The 15,112-nt window shown below is 43.4% G+C and overlaps 1 protein-coding gene across 1 annotated transcript in view; it reads left to right on the top strand.

Moving 5' to 3' along the window:
* The window catches only part of LOC124576936 (peroxidase-like), a 169,004-nt gene that overhangs the window by 56,931 nt on the left and 96,961 nt on the right, over positions 1-15,112 (top strand). The window contains exon 6 of the mRNA XM_047131216.1: positions 6,658-6,862. Coding sequence (XP_046987172.1) covers positions 6,658-6,862 — 205 coding nt within the window. The remainder of the gene's footprint in view (positions 1-6,657; positions 6,863-15,112) is intronic.

Genomic DNA, 15,112 nt, shown 5'->3' on the forward strand with positions numbered 1-15,112 from the left:
TACCGTTTTTCACCTGCCATCGGCATGGGGCTCTCTCTGATTGAGGAACAGCGCGTCAACATCAAGTTTCTTGCAAAGCTAGGCAAGAACGGCCGTGAGATTTTTGAGTGTTTGAAACAGGTATACGGAGACAATTCTCTGAAGCAACCAACCGTGAACAAGTGGTTAAAAAGGTTCCGGGATGGCCGAGAAGAAGTGAACGATGACCCTCGTCCAGGACACCCGTCGACATCGAGTTCCGATGCAAATGTTGAACGAATTCGGGCTTGTGTTCTTAAAGACCGTAGATTGAGAGTCGGAATGATTGCTGACGAGCTGTCAATCCCCAAAACAATCGTTCACGAAATCCTGACACAAAAACTTGAAATGAAGAAATTGTGTGCGAAAATCGTACCGAAGCTCTTGACGCAAGAACAGAAAGCAAAGAGGGTTGAGTGCTGTGAGGATTGGTTGGAAACAGAGGAACGAGGGGACTTTCTCAACCGAGTCATCACTGAGACGAGTCCTGGTTTTACGAATTCGATATGGAGCTCAAATCTCAAAGCAAGGAATGGAAACTAGCAGGAGAACCGAGAACAAAAAAGTCGCGAAAATCAAGGTCCAATGTGAAGACAATGTTGATTGTTTTCTTTGATTCTAGGGGCATTGTTCACAAGGAATTTGTTCCTCCCGGCCAAAGAGGGAACGGAAATATTGACGTTGAAGTTCTGACACGTCTCAGAGCTCGTGTGGCCCGAGTTCGACCGGAGTTGGCAAAAGGGGGCAGGTGCATCCTTCATCACGACAATGCGCCCGCTCACACGTCGCTCGTTGTGCGCGAGTTTTTGGCCCGAAGTTCAATCACCGTGACAGACCACCCGCCTTTTTCCCCCTATTTAGCCCCGTGTGACTTCTTCATGTTACCGAAATGCAAAATGGTACTTCGGGGGCGGCACTTGGGAGATCTGGAAGCCATCAAGGCGGAAACGACACGGCAACTGAACAACATCACAACTGAAGACTTTCAGCAATGTTATCAACAGTGGAAACGGCGTTGGCAGAAGTGTATCGCGTCTCAGGGCGAGTACTTTGAAGCAGACCATATTGTAATACCTGAATAATTGTAAAATAAAGTTATTATTCAACTTTTATACGTATTTTCCGGACAAACCTTGTACAGTACTGACAACTGTACAAAGCAGCTACTGCAGCGTAATGTTTCATGGGAATCGTTAACAAAAATTTTAAACGAGAAATTAAAATAGGGTCTGTCCCAATCGCAAGCAAGGTAGTGAAAACAGCCATAACTGGTTGTGCCCCAAGCCTACTACCGATATGAGAAACACAACTTAAGAATAATATCCAAGCCCGATGTATTGATAAATGGTTGGGAAGAGCAAGGGAGGTTTAGCAAGGATGATAACTCTTGTGAAGAAGTGAGCTCCCGACACGGGTTGTTTACCTGGCTTGGCTGCGAGTTATGACTAGTAAGCGGCAATATCTGACGATGCGGCAGCTACGGCGGTGATCAATTACTAATAACATCGCGTCATGGTTGGTGAAATTAATATTGCGTATAACGCGGCTTAATGCACTGAGGATTGCTTCAATTCCTGGGCTAGACAACACTTGCTAAACATGCGCTCCAGTCTGTATAGGAAACAGACCAAGACGGATGCCCCAGGCTAACAGCTGTTGAACTGATGGTCCGTCTCCTTTGCCCTGCGTGACATATGATCTGAACGAAGAGCAGGAACAGTGTGACAGTGAGGCTAAGTGTGCTTGCAGTTTTATTTGATCCACTTCCGAAAAACAGATGAGCGCCTACGTCTGCTTGTTATCAACCCTCTAGCGACGTTGGACGCGCGCCTGTAAGCACCCTCTGGAACTGGGAGGAACTGGTGGAATGGCATTCGGCAAGCACCTATTGTACATAGTAGGGAGGAGATTCTAAGTGGGGGAACTCCCCATTTCAATCCCCTCGGAGTTAGTGGTAAGATGGCCCAGCAGACAGACCGTCAAAATCTGAACACAGATCAAGCAAAAAAACAGGAAGAAGGTGTACTGAACCACGAAAAAAAATGGAAACAGTGAAGGATCAAAGCTACGGAAGAGTAATATTGAGCAAGCGTGAATAGCCGCGGCGTCGTGGGGAAGTGGTCTCGAGGTTCGGCCGCAAAGGGGGGGAGCCGTGTTCAAAACTCTCTCTTGCTATTTATTTTTTTGTTTCACAACATTATGAACTGTCCGTCCGGTCACTGAAACGTTTGCTCTCTTTCTGTAGTCTTGGCAGTTGCGCACTATACATTGGTTATAGAATATGGGTCTGTGGTAAGAATACGTTACCGTCGCAAGTAAATGTAACGAATAGTGTGAGCAGGCGAAATACCACACACACGTCTCAATGAAATGAAAACAACAACAGTCGGGTGTGAACTATGTTACAACAAAAGAATTCAAGTCAGAACTTCCAAAAAGAGAAACTGTTTAATTGTGAAACTGTTGCATTCATTTGTTGCACCTTGTTTGATTACTATTTTGTTTTCATCATTTCCCTGGTAGTGGTCACTTTCACATACAAATGAATACCTAAATCGAGCAAGAAGACAAATCTCACTTACTTTCCAGGGGTCCATTCTAGGTGTGCCGGTAGGAAACTCCTATCATATGACACATGTACTATCACTAATTCTGTGTGTGACACACCAGACGTGTTTCCTGGTTGACTCGTTGCCTTGTCATCAAACGTTTACGGTTCCCATTCGAAATGGTTCAAAATGGCTCTGAGCACTATGGGACTTAACATCTGTGGTCATCAGTCCCCTAGAACTTAGAACTACTTAATCCTAACTAACCTAAGGACATCACACACATCCATACCCGAGGCAGGATTCGAACCTGCGACCGCAGCGGTCACGCGATTCCAGACTGAAGCGCCTACAACCGCACGGCCACACTGGCCGGCCCCATTCGAAAGCCACTTGCTTGCGGCTATTAATAGAGAAGTTGTGTGGAATCAACTGACATTATGGATCCCTTCCTTACATATCGCTGTTGCGAATGAACCTTACACCGCGACACAGACACAAATTTGAATGCAGCGAACAGGGAGAAAAAGTGACACAACAGAGGTCTGAACACGGCTCATGTGCTTGGCAGTCCAACACCATGATCATATTTTTTCTTTACTAGGAGCACAGGTGGGGAATTAACCACGACACCGTTGCTCTTCCCGATTGCGCTAGTTGCACTTTTTGTCCCCGGACCGTTCAGGCTTTCTGTTTAGCTGTTTTTCAAAGTTAAGTGCAGCTTCTTCCTCTTTTCATGCTTGACCTTTGTTCGGGTTTTGACGGGCTATCCACTACGCACTCTTACCAATAAATCTGAGGGTGGTGCGATAGAGAATTTTCCTCGCAAGCAGCCGAGTTCAAAGCGTGCAAAGGCTGCTTCTCACTAGTCGCCATCTTGTGGATTTTAATTAAACAATTAACTACTACTGCATCAAACTGAAACTTTGGATACAGGGTGTAAATTTTAAGTTGACAAATCAGAATAACTCGGAAAATAAGCTTCACACGAAAAAAATGTGTAGAATCTAAAGTAGATTATTTTCGAGGGGGACATCTGCTGGTGCTAAAATTAGCCCGCCACCCCAGCCCCCTGCGGATGGGGCGGGAGGCAACTTTAAAATATCGAATGGGAACCCCCATTTTTCATTGCAGAATCAGATTATACATAAGAAAACTACGTACATTTTGTCTTAAACATCTGTTTTGATTCTTGGTAGTTGGCGCTGTTATTCAAGAAAAGTCATGTTCTCATTTGTGCGTGGAAAATGGTTACGGATATATAAAAAATAGTTATTAAGTACGTAAATTTTGATTCGCTGAAACTAAAACTCTCCCTCTCTCCCCATAGGGTGGGGTTTAAGACAGAGGAATTAGAGTTTTACAAATGTTGAGCCAAATATTAATTTTTTCCGCAGATTCAGATAAGTTTTGTTTGTTTCGTGGTCACGAGGCCACACAACTTCATATTCGGGTCAATATTTGTAAAATGGGGAGAGAGGGAGAGTTTTAGTTTTAGCGAATCAAAATTTACTAAGGAATTAAGTATTTTTTATTTATCCGTAACCATTTTCCACGCAAAAATGAGAACATTGGTTTTCTTGAATTACAGCGCCAACTACCAAGAACCAAAACAAATGTTTGGGACAACATGTACGTAGTTTTTTATGTATAATCTGATTCTGCAGTAAAAAATGACGGTTCCCATTTGAAATTTTAAAGTTGCCTCTCGCCCCATCACAGGGGGATGGGTTGGCGGCCTAATTTTAGCACCAGCAGATGTTCCCCTCGAAAATAATCACCTTTGGATTCTGCACATTTTTTCGTGTGAAGCTTATTTTTCGAGTTATTCTGGTTTGTCAACTTAAAATTTACTCTCTGTGTAGTGACTCCTGTACTTGGGGACGTTATTGATCACTCTCCTTGCCCGCATCTCGTGGTCGTGCGGTAGCGTTCTCGCTTCCCACGCCCGGGTTCCCGGGTTCGATTCCCGGCGGGGTCAGGGATTTTCTCTGCCTCGTGATGGCTGGGTGTTGTGTGTGATGTCCTTAGGTTAGTTAGGTTTAAGTAGTTCTAAGTTCTAGGGGACTGATGACCATAGATGTTAAGTCCCATAGTGCTCAGAGCCATTTTTGATCACTCTCCTTGCTCAGTCATACGTAATTAAACATATAAGAGAAGATGCAAAGAAGAGCGGCGCGTTTCGCCACAGGGTTATTTGGTAAGCGTGATAGCGTTACGGAGATGTTTAGCAAACTCAACTGGCAGACTCTTCAAGAGAGGCGCTCTGCATCGCGGTGTAGCTTGCTGTCCAGGTTTCGAGAGGGTGCGTTTCTGGATGAGGTATCTCCCTACTTATACCTCCCGAGGAGACCACGAATGTAAAATTAGAGAGGTTCGAGCGCGCACGGAGGCTTTCCGGCAGTCGGTCTTCCCGCGAACCATACGCGACTGGAACAGGAAAGGGAGGTAATGACAGTGGCTCGTAAAGTGCCCTCCGCCACCCACAGTTGGGTGGCTTGCGGAGTATAAATGTAGATGTAGATAAAATTCGACCGTAAAATTTTAATGAATCTAAACCAATCAGCAAATTAACATAAAAATTACGTTACTATTAAGGGGCTCCGGAACGCCCTATACTTGCAATGTTAAAATAACGCTTATAAATTACATCTTTCCTCACAAAGTATTTGAGGTAGGAAGTTGAACTTTTTACAGATTATTTATTGGAATATGGGCTAACACTTAACACAGGGATTTTACAAAATTTTTGTTCAGTTATTAAAGATGATTTTTTTTCAATTGTAATGAAAATTGACAACGTTTTTTTGCAATTTTTTATTTATATATTCAAAAATATACAGTTTTTTGGAAAAAGGCTGTGTTAAATTATGCAGAAGGTACTGTGTAACATTTACTGAAAGTTTGAATCAAATATGTTTGGAAGAGCCTTAGAAAACATGTAATTAGTATGAGAAAATAAAAGTTTTGGGAATCGAGCGACAAAGATTGAATTAACTTTTTAGTGCATTCCAGGTCCATAGGATGGATTATCTTCATCCTCTGCAAACTCCTCCTCCAGCTTCCTCTTGTTCCTCCTCCTGTTTACTCTTGCTTGTATTTCTAGACCCTTTACAGCCCTCTCTGCAGCCCGAAGGTGTTCCTTGTCTAAAGCAAGCATCGCTCGTTGTTGTGTTCGTAGATTTTGCTACCATTTTCTTCAGTTGCAGTTACTGCAACACTGTTCCAAAAGGTGGTCATGTATGAACACTTATCGCATTTCAGTTGTATTTCACTAGCAAGTCCTACGTGCTTTATTATGGAGAGTTCCAGACCAACTTCAATACAATGAATACATCTTACACAGTTTGAAAAAATTCCTTTGAGAACCGACATATCAAATATTTCATTCACATCCAATTCGCCCATAAAACATTCATAGTTTTCACTCATTGAACCAAGCTTCTTCTGTGAAGTATTTTCTTTCCCACTTTGACTGCTATGGGCAGGTATACTTGAGAGGTTAGGTTCACTCACTTGGTTATCGTCTTTATTGTTTACAGTAATAACACATACCTTTGGCTTTCCAACATTTCTCCTTTTCTTAAAAGCCTTCAGGGGATTTCTAATAACTTTACTTTTACTCATTATTATACTTCAACAAAACAGAGACTCAAGAAACAGAATTAATTACGAATATTTTCGAGATAACGACAGAGTAAATAAACATGAAACAATCGACAATCACACCAGCGATACATATTGAACCATCACAGGTTAGCCACAACACATACTTTATCTCACATCACTAAAATGTACCTGATGAACACGGACGTTAATAATAACTCCATTTGACAGCAGTTTAACAGCGCCACAGTGGGTCACGCCCATGCAGAACACATTTCAAAAAAAATTTAAAAATAGTTGTAGTCTTCGGAATTGAATAAATTACATATCTATTAAAAGGTAATAGTCTGCAGATTCAGAAAACGCAAAAAAGTAGAAATTGAACTTTTCATGATTTTGAGCCTTTCCGGAGCCCCTTAATATTGTAAGGGACATTGAGGAGCTACACGAGGTGTGAGTAAGGTGCGGCGTGTGTGGCCGGCAGATGAACCGGATGAGCTCGTTCCTGGACCTGTCCATGATGTACGGCGCCGACGAGGCGGCGTCGCAGCGGCAGCGGCTGCGGCAGCGTCGCGGCGGCCTGCTGACGTCACAGCGAGACGGGCGCGGCCGCGAGTTCCCGCCGCAGAGCGCGCGCCCCGACCAGGAGTGCTTCCTGCAGGCGCAGAACGACACCTGCTACACCTCCTGTACGTACCGCCGACTGGCCGAGAGCGCTTCTCTCAAGTAGTCATACTTTACTGGCATTCAACGCCTCTTAAAGCGATAATCGCATAACAAAGCGTTTCGAGGATCGACGGTCTCACAGTCAGGCTGCCAGTGTCCAAACCATCGCACGAAAGATACTAAAATGTAAAACAACCGTCATAATGTAAATGTATTGAGGAAGAAGTCATTTTCCTCCAAAATTGTTCTTTTCAGTCCTCGTTGCGAGACTCATCCCAACTCCCACCTAAGTACTTGACATTGAAGTTGACGAGTACTCTGATTCAGTAAACAAATGGTTCAAATGGCTCTGAGCACTATGAGACTTAACATCTATGGTCATCAGTCTCCTAGAACTTAGAACTACTTAAACCTAACTAACTTAAGGACATCACACAACACCCACTCATCACGAGGCAGAGAAAATCCCTGACCCTGCCGGGAATCGAACCCGGGAACCCGGGCGCGAGAAGCGAGAACGCTACCGCACGACCACGAGCTGCGGACCAGTAAACACTGAAATAAGTCACAGTACAGCAGCGGAAATAGTTTGTAACACCTGAAAGGCCCCAGACACTAAAACAGAACAAGACAGTTTCCAATATACTGAGGCGACAAAAAGCGATACACACGTATATACAGTACATGGCGGTAGTATCGCGTGCACAAGGTGTAAAAGGACAGGGCTTTGGCAGAGCTGTCATTTGTACTCGGGAAATTGACGTGAAAAAGTCTCCGAGGTTATTACGGCCGCATGACGTGAATTAAGAGACTTTGAACGCGGAGTGGTAGTTGGAGCTAGGCGAATGGGACATTCCATTTCGGGAATCGTTAGGGAATTCAGTATTCCCAGATCCACAATGTCAAGAGTGTGCCGAGAATACTAAATTTCAGGTATTACCTCTCACCACGAACAGTGCAGTGACCGACTGCCATCACTTAACAACAGAGTGCGGTGGCATTTGCTTATACCAAATTTCAGGCATTACCTCTCACCACGAACAATGCATTGACCGGCACCTGTCACTCAACAACAGAGTGCGGCGGCATTTGCTCATACCAAACTTCAGGCATTACCTCTCACCACGAACAATGCAGTGACCGGCAGCCATCACTCAACAACAGAGTGCGGTGGAATTTGCTTATACCAAATTTCAGGCATTACCTCTCACCACGAACAATGCAGTGACCGACAGCCATCACTCAACAACAGAGTGTGGTGGCATTTGCTCATATCAAATTTCAGGCATTACCTCTCACCACAAACAATGCAGTGACCGGCAGCCATCACTCAACAACAGAGTGTGGTGGAATTTGCTTATACCAAATTTCAGGCATTAGCTCTCACCACGAACAATGGAGTGAGCGACAGCCATCACTCAACAATTGAGTGTGGTGGCATTTGCTCATACCAAATTTCAGACATTACCTCTCACCGTGAACAATGCAGTGGCCGACAGCCATCACTCAACAACAGAGTGCGGCGGCAATTGCTTATACCAAATTTCAGGCATTACCTCTCACCACGAACAATGCAGTGGCCGACAGCCATCACTCAACAGCAGAGTGCGGCGGCAATTGCTTATACCAAATTTCAGGCATTACCTCTCACCACGAACAATGGAGTGACCGACAGCCATCACTCAACAACAGAGTGTGGTGGCATTTGCTCATACCAAATTTCAGGCATTACCTCTCACCTCGAACAATTCAGTGGCCGACAGCCATTACTCAACAACAGAGTGCGGTGGAATTTGCTTATACCAAATTTCAGGCATTACCTCTCACCACGAACAATTGAGTGGCCGACAGCCATCACTCAACAGCAGAGTGCAGCGGCAATTGCTTATACCAAATTTCAGGCATTACCTCTCACCACGGACAACGCATTGGCCGATTGTCTCCTCTTAAAGACCTAGAGCAGTGACGTTTATAGAGACATGTCAGTCCTTAGCGCAAGGGATACCGCAGAAATTAATTTAGGGTGTTGGACGAACTTGTTCTTTAAGATAGTGGGGCGAAATTCGGCGTTAATGGGCTATGGCAGCAGATTGCCGACGGGATTGCCTTTGCTAGCAGCACGACATCGCCTGCAGCACCTCCCCTGCGCTCTTGAGCATATCCATTGGACCCTGGGCGACTGGAAAAACGTGGTTTGGTCAGATGAGTTCTGGTTTCAGATGGTAAGAGCTAATGGTATGTTTCGAGTGTGACGCAGACACCACGAAGCCATGGGCTACAGTTGTCAACAAGGAGCTGTGCATACTGGTGGTGGCTCCGTAACGCTGTCGAATGTAAGTAATGAAATGTGCCCTCTGGATGACTATTTTCAGCCATTCATGGATGTTATGTTCCCAAACAACGATGCAATATTCATTGATTACAATGCGCCATGTCGCTGGCCAAAATTGTCTGCGATTGGTTTCAAGAGCATCCTGGACAATTCGATCGAATGATCTACCCACTCATCGAACATTTATGGGACATGACTGAGAGGTCAGTTCGTGCACAAAATCCTGCAGAAGCAACATTGCATGTACACACATAAATTTGAGTTTTTAAGACAGTATTTACAATTTTGAAAAACAAATGAAGTTTTGTATGTGTACCTTTTCACCACATGTTGTGGTTTTCCTGGATGTTTATGTTTTTTGTTGCAGTTGTGTTCTTTCACGATTTGTCCTTTGCAACCACATAGAACTTAACGTATAACAGTAATTTATTTCGAAATTTTACTACCAGAAATGTTGTGGTTATGCCTAACATTAAATAATTCTATGTGGAAGATTGTGTGTGTGTTTTTGCAATAGATTTTACTTACTTTTTCTGGTTTCCCCATTATCTTCACTGTGTAATTTTTATTGAAGATAATCGTGAAACCAGAGAAAGTAAGTGAAACACATAGCAAACACACACACACGCACACAGTCTTCCACACAGAATTATTTGATGCTAGGCGTAACCATAATGTTCCCAGGCGTAGAATTTCGAAATTAATTATTGTTCTGCATTAAGTGCTATAGTGTTGCAGATGACAAACTATGAAAGAAAACAACTGCAATAAAAGAAACATTAAAATGCAAGAAAACCACAACATGTAGTAAAAAAGTAAATATACAATACTTTGTTTGTTTTTCCAATTTGTAAATACTGTTTTAAAACTCAAATTTATGTGCGTTCAAGTATTAATGAGCTTTTCTCCAGCTTTGTAGAAAGATGATAAAACGCCACTGACGATGCTGGAACTTTAGCGAAACATGTCTGGGAAATAAAAGTAAAGATAAAAATCATGTTTTGCTCAAGGCGGATCGTTTCCCAAAGAAAAAAAAAAATGGATTTGAGAGGAAGCGCGGACAGAGGAGCTCCAGCCTCAAGAACGTTACCTACAGCTTGTACTGAAACCACATTGCAGTTATGAGAGCCGAATGACATGAAAAGGATTGTAATTACTAATGAAAAACACCTCAGTTGTATAATTATATGTTTATTGTCCTATGACCGCTTTGGTTCTGAGAAGATCTGTATTGATGTTCTAAGAACGAAAACGTTTCTAGCATAATAGATGTGTAATTATACAGCTGAAGTGGTTTTCATTAATCATTAAAATCTGTCAGCTGCGGTGCTCAATACGATCAGGATTCTTAACGAAAAGGAAGCAGTGGCTGAGAAGGCAATGAAACAGGATTGTAACCTGCAGGCGATGTTATTCAGTCTGTACACAGAACAAGTAGAAAGCGAATGACAAATTTGGAAACGGAATTTAAGTTCAGAGAAAAGAAATAAAACTGTTGAGATTTGCCAGTTACGTTGTAATTTTGTCAGAAATTTCAAATTACTTGGAAGATTAGCTGAACGAAATGGATAGTGTCTTGAAAAGATGTTATAAGATGGAAATTAACAAAATTAAAGCAAGGGTAATGGAATGCAATTGACCGAGATCAGGTTATGGCAGAGGGGATAAAACACTAAGAGTAGTAAATGAGTTTTATTATTTGGGTAGCAACATAACTAACCATGGGCGAAGTAAAGAGGACATAAAACGAAGAGTATCAGTAGTAAAGAAAACGCTTCTAACAACAGGAAATTTACTAACATCGAATATAAATTTACGTGTCAGAAAATACACTGAAGCGCCAAAGAAACTGGAGGAGGCACGCGTATTTAAATACAGAGATATGTAAACAGGTAGAACACGGCGCTGCGGTCGGCAATGCCTATAATAGACAACAAGTGTCTGGCGCTGTTGTTAGATCGGTTTCTGCTGCTACAATGGCAGGTAATAAAGATTTAAGTGAGTCTCAACGTGGTGTTATAGTCGACGCACGAGTGGTGGGACACAGCATCTCCGAAGCAGCGATGAAGTGGCCATTTTCCCGTACGACCATTTCACGAGTGTACCGTGAATATCAAGAATCCGGCAAAACATCAGATCTCCGACATCGCTGTGGCCGGAAAAAGATCCTGCAATAACGGGACCAACGACTGCCGAAGAGAATCGTTCAAAGTGACAGAAGTGCAACCCTTCCGCAAATTGCTGCAGATTTCAGTACTGGGCCATCAATAAGTTTCAGCGTACGAAACATTCAACGAAACATCATCTGTATGGGCTTCCGGAGCTGAAGACCCACTCATGTACCCTTGATGACTGCACGACACAAAGCTTTACGCCTCGCCTGTGCGCATGAACACCGACATTGGATTGTTGATGACCAAAAACATGTTGCCTGGTCGGACGAGTCTCGTTCCAAATGGACGTGTACGGATATGGAGACAACATCATGAATCCATGGACTCTGCATGTTAGCAGGGGACCGTTCTAGCTGGTGGAGGCTCTGTAACGGTGTGGGGCGTGTGCAGTTGGAGTGATATGGAACCCCTGATACGTCTAGATATGACTCTGACAGGTGACACGTACGTAAGTATCCTGTCTAATCACCTGCATCCATTCAAGTCCATAGGGCATTCGTCGGACTTGGGCAATTCCAGCAGGACAATGCGATACTCCACACGTCCAGAATTACTACAGGGTGGCTCCAGGAACATTCTTCTGAATTTAAACACTTCCGCTGGCCACCAAACTCCCCAGATATGAATATTATTAAGGATACCTGGGACGCCTTGCAATGTGTAATGTGCTATTCAGAAGAGTTCTCCCCCCCCCCCCCCCCCGTGCTCTTACGGATTTATGGACAGCTTTGCAAGATTCATGGTGTCAGTTCCCTCCAGCACTATTTCAGACATTAGCCGAGTCCACGCCACGTCGTGTTGACGCATTCCTTCGTGCTCGAGGAGGCCTTATCCAATATTCGGCAAGTGTACCAGTTTATTTGGTTCTTCGGTTCTTCGGTGTAGTATCTGAATATATTTTTGAAGGGTGTAGCGTTATACAGAAGTGAATCGTGAACGATAAACAGTTCAGACAAAGACTTGAAGCTTCTAAAATGTGGTGCCATGGAAGAATGCCGGATTAAATGTATTGAGGGCTAACTAAAGAAGAGATTGTAAGTGGAATTTGGGAGAAGAGAAATATACGACACAAGTTGAATACAAGAAGCTGTCGATTGATAGTCACCATGAGGCATCAATGGATTGTCAATACGGTAGGAGAGGGAAGAGTCGGAGGTAAAATTGTGGACGGACACTAAGGCTTGAGTACAGTAAGCACATTCGAATGGATGCCGCTGCAGTAGTTATGCAGATACGGAGAAAATTGCACAGGATAGAGTAGTGTAAAGAACTGAATCAGAGTGAGTATCCCGTCACCAGCATTGTGAAGCCTAGTGCAGGGTTGGCTCAAGTGACTGACAGCATAGGGGAGTTGCGTACGGATTTTACGAAGGAGGATGAGGTAGTGGTAGTGGGCAGTGCAGGGAACAGTCCTGATAGGGATGGGGAATATGATGAATGTGTTGACATGGTGGAGATAGCTACTCAAACTGGTTGCACAAATGTGCATTTCGTGCAACTGTTTCACCGTCATGATCGGCCTCATCTGAATGCGGCTGTTAGTCGCGTTAACATGGCGCTGGGGAAAGCGCTGATGACAGAGGGCATAGGTCACATCTCAGTGGTGCCAGTTGAGTCTATCAGTAGATCGGGATTCACTAGGCATGGCCTGTACCTCAATAGGTATGGGAAGGGGAGGCGGCAAAGCTTATAGGTGACAGTGTAGTGGGGTGTGATGGGATCACTCAAGGAAAAATTCCTTTAGTAGTTGGTGTTAGAGTTGCACCTTTTTTGAGACTTAATTCAGCTGACAAGTATACCTGCTTTAAGGAAGTTCCTCTAACTAAGGGCTCGCCTTCTGAGGATGTAATGTTTCCAAGTAGAGAAGGAATTAACATATTTCATCAAAATATAAGAGGTATTAGAGATAAAGTTAGTGAACTGCTTATAGATGTTGTCTCTGAAATTATTGGTATATCAGATCAGCAGTTAAATAATTTCACAATGCAGAGGCTTCCTTTAACAGGATACAGATAAGCTGGCTGTTTTTCAACGAGTTCCTTGCGGGATAGGGGAGTGGCTATGCACGTAAAAAACAGTATTCCATTTGACTCCGTAGATGTGTCACTGCACTCCACTGAACAGATATTGAAATGTTGTGCAGGGGCAATTGAATTTAGCGAAACTGAACTGCTAATTGTTGTTGTTTATAGGCCCCCTAACTCTGACTTCAGAGCATTTCTGCTCAAGCTAGAGATGGTTCTTGATTCACTTTGTAGGAAGTACCAGAAATTAGTTATATTGGTGACTTCAATATTAATTTCTACACGATTGTGCAAGAAAAAGGATGCTGGTGGATCTCATAAATTTATATGATCTGATGCAGACGGTGTTTTTTCCAACTAGGGCGCAGTGGAACAGTAGCACAGCCATAGACAATATATTTATTCATTCTTCATTACTAGATGGGCATTCTGTTAGTAAAAGGGTGAATGGCCTTTCAAACCATGATGCACAAATTTTAAGACTAAAGCCTTTAGTACTCAAACAAATGTCACATTTAATTACAAACTATGTAGGAAAGTTAATCCAACAACAATAGAGAGTTTTTTAAACCTTATCAAGGAACAAGGGTGGCAGGATTTTTATAGTGCCGATAACATAGATGATAAATACAGGGTAATTCATTGATAGTGACCGGACCAAATATCTCACGAAATAAGCATCAAACGAAAAAACTACAAAGAACGAAAATGGTCTAGCTTGAAGGGGGAAACCAGATGGCCCTATGGTTGGCCCGCTAGATGGTGCTGCCATAGGTCAAACGGATATCAACTGCGTTTTTTTAAAATAGGAACCCTCATTTTTTATTACGTATTCGCGTAGTACTTAAAGAAATATGAGTGTTTTAGTTGGACTACTTTTTCCGCTTTGTGATAGATGGCACTGCAATAGTCACAAACGTATAAGTACGTGGTATCACGTAACATTCCGCCAGTGCGGACAGTATTTGCTTCGTGATATATTACCCGTGTTAAAATGGACCGTTTACCAATTGCGGAAAAAGTCGATATCGTGTTGATGTATGGCTATTGCGATCAAAATGCCCAACAGGCGTGTGCTATGTATGCCGCTCGGTATCCTGGACGACATCATCCAAGTGTCCGGACCGTTCGCCGGATAGTTGCGTTACGTAAGGAAACAGGAAGTGTTCAGCCACATGTGAAACGTCAACCACGACCTGCAACAAATGATGATGCCCAAGTAGGTGTTTTAGCTGCTGTCGCGGTTAATCCGCACACAAATTGCGCGAGAATCGGGAATCTCAAAGACGTCGATGTTGAGAATGCTACATCAACATCGATTGCACCCGTACCATATTTCTATGCACCAGGAATTTGGATGGCGACGACTTTGAACGTCGTGTACAGTTCTGCCACTGGACGCAAGAGAAATTACGGGACGATGACAGATTTTTTGCACGCGTTCTATTTAGCGACGAAGCGTCATTCACCAACAGCAGTAACGTAAACCGGCATAGCATGCACTATTGGGCAACGGAAAATCGACGATGGCTGCGACAAGTGGAACATCAGCGACCTTGGCGGGTTAATGTATGGTGCGGCATTATGGGAGGAAGGATAATTGTCCCCCATTTTATCGATGGCATTCTAAATGGTGCAACGTATACTGATTTCCTACGTAATGTTCTACCAATGTTACTACAAGATGTTTCACTGCATGACAGAATGACGATGTACTTCCAACATGATGGATGTCCGGCACAT

Source organism: Schistocerca americana, chromosome 1 (assembly GCF_021461395.2).
Source record: "Schistocerca americana isolate TAMUIC-IGC-003095 chromosome 1, iqSchAmer2.1, whole genome shotgun sequence".
Taxonomy (NCBI): Eukaryota; Metazoa; Arthropoda; class Insecta; order Orthoptera; family Acrididae; genus Schistocerca; species Schistocerca americana.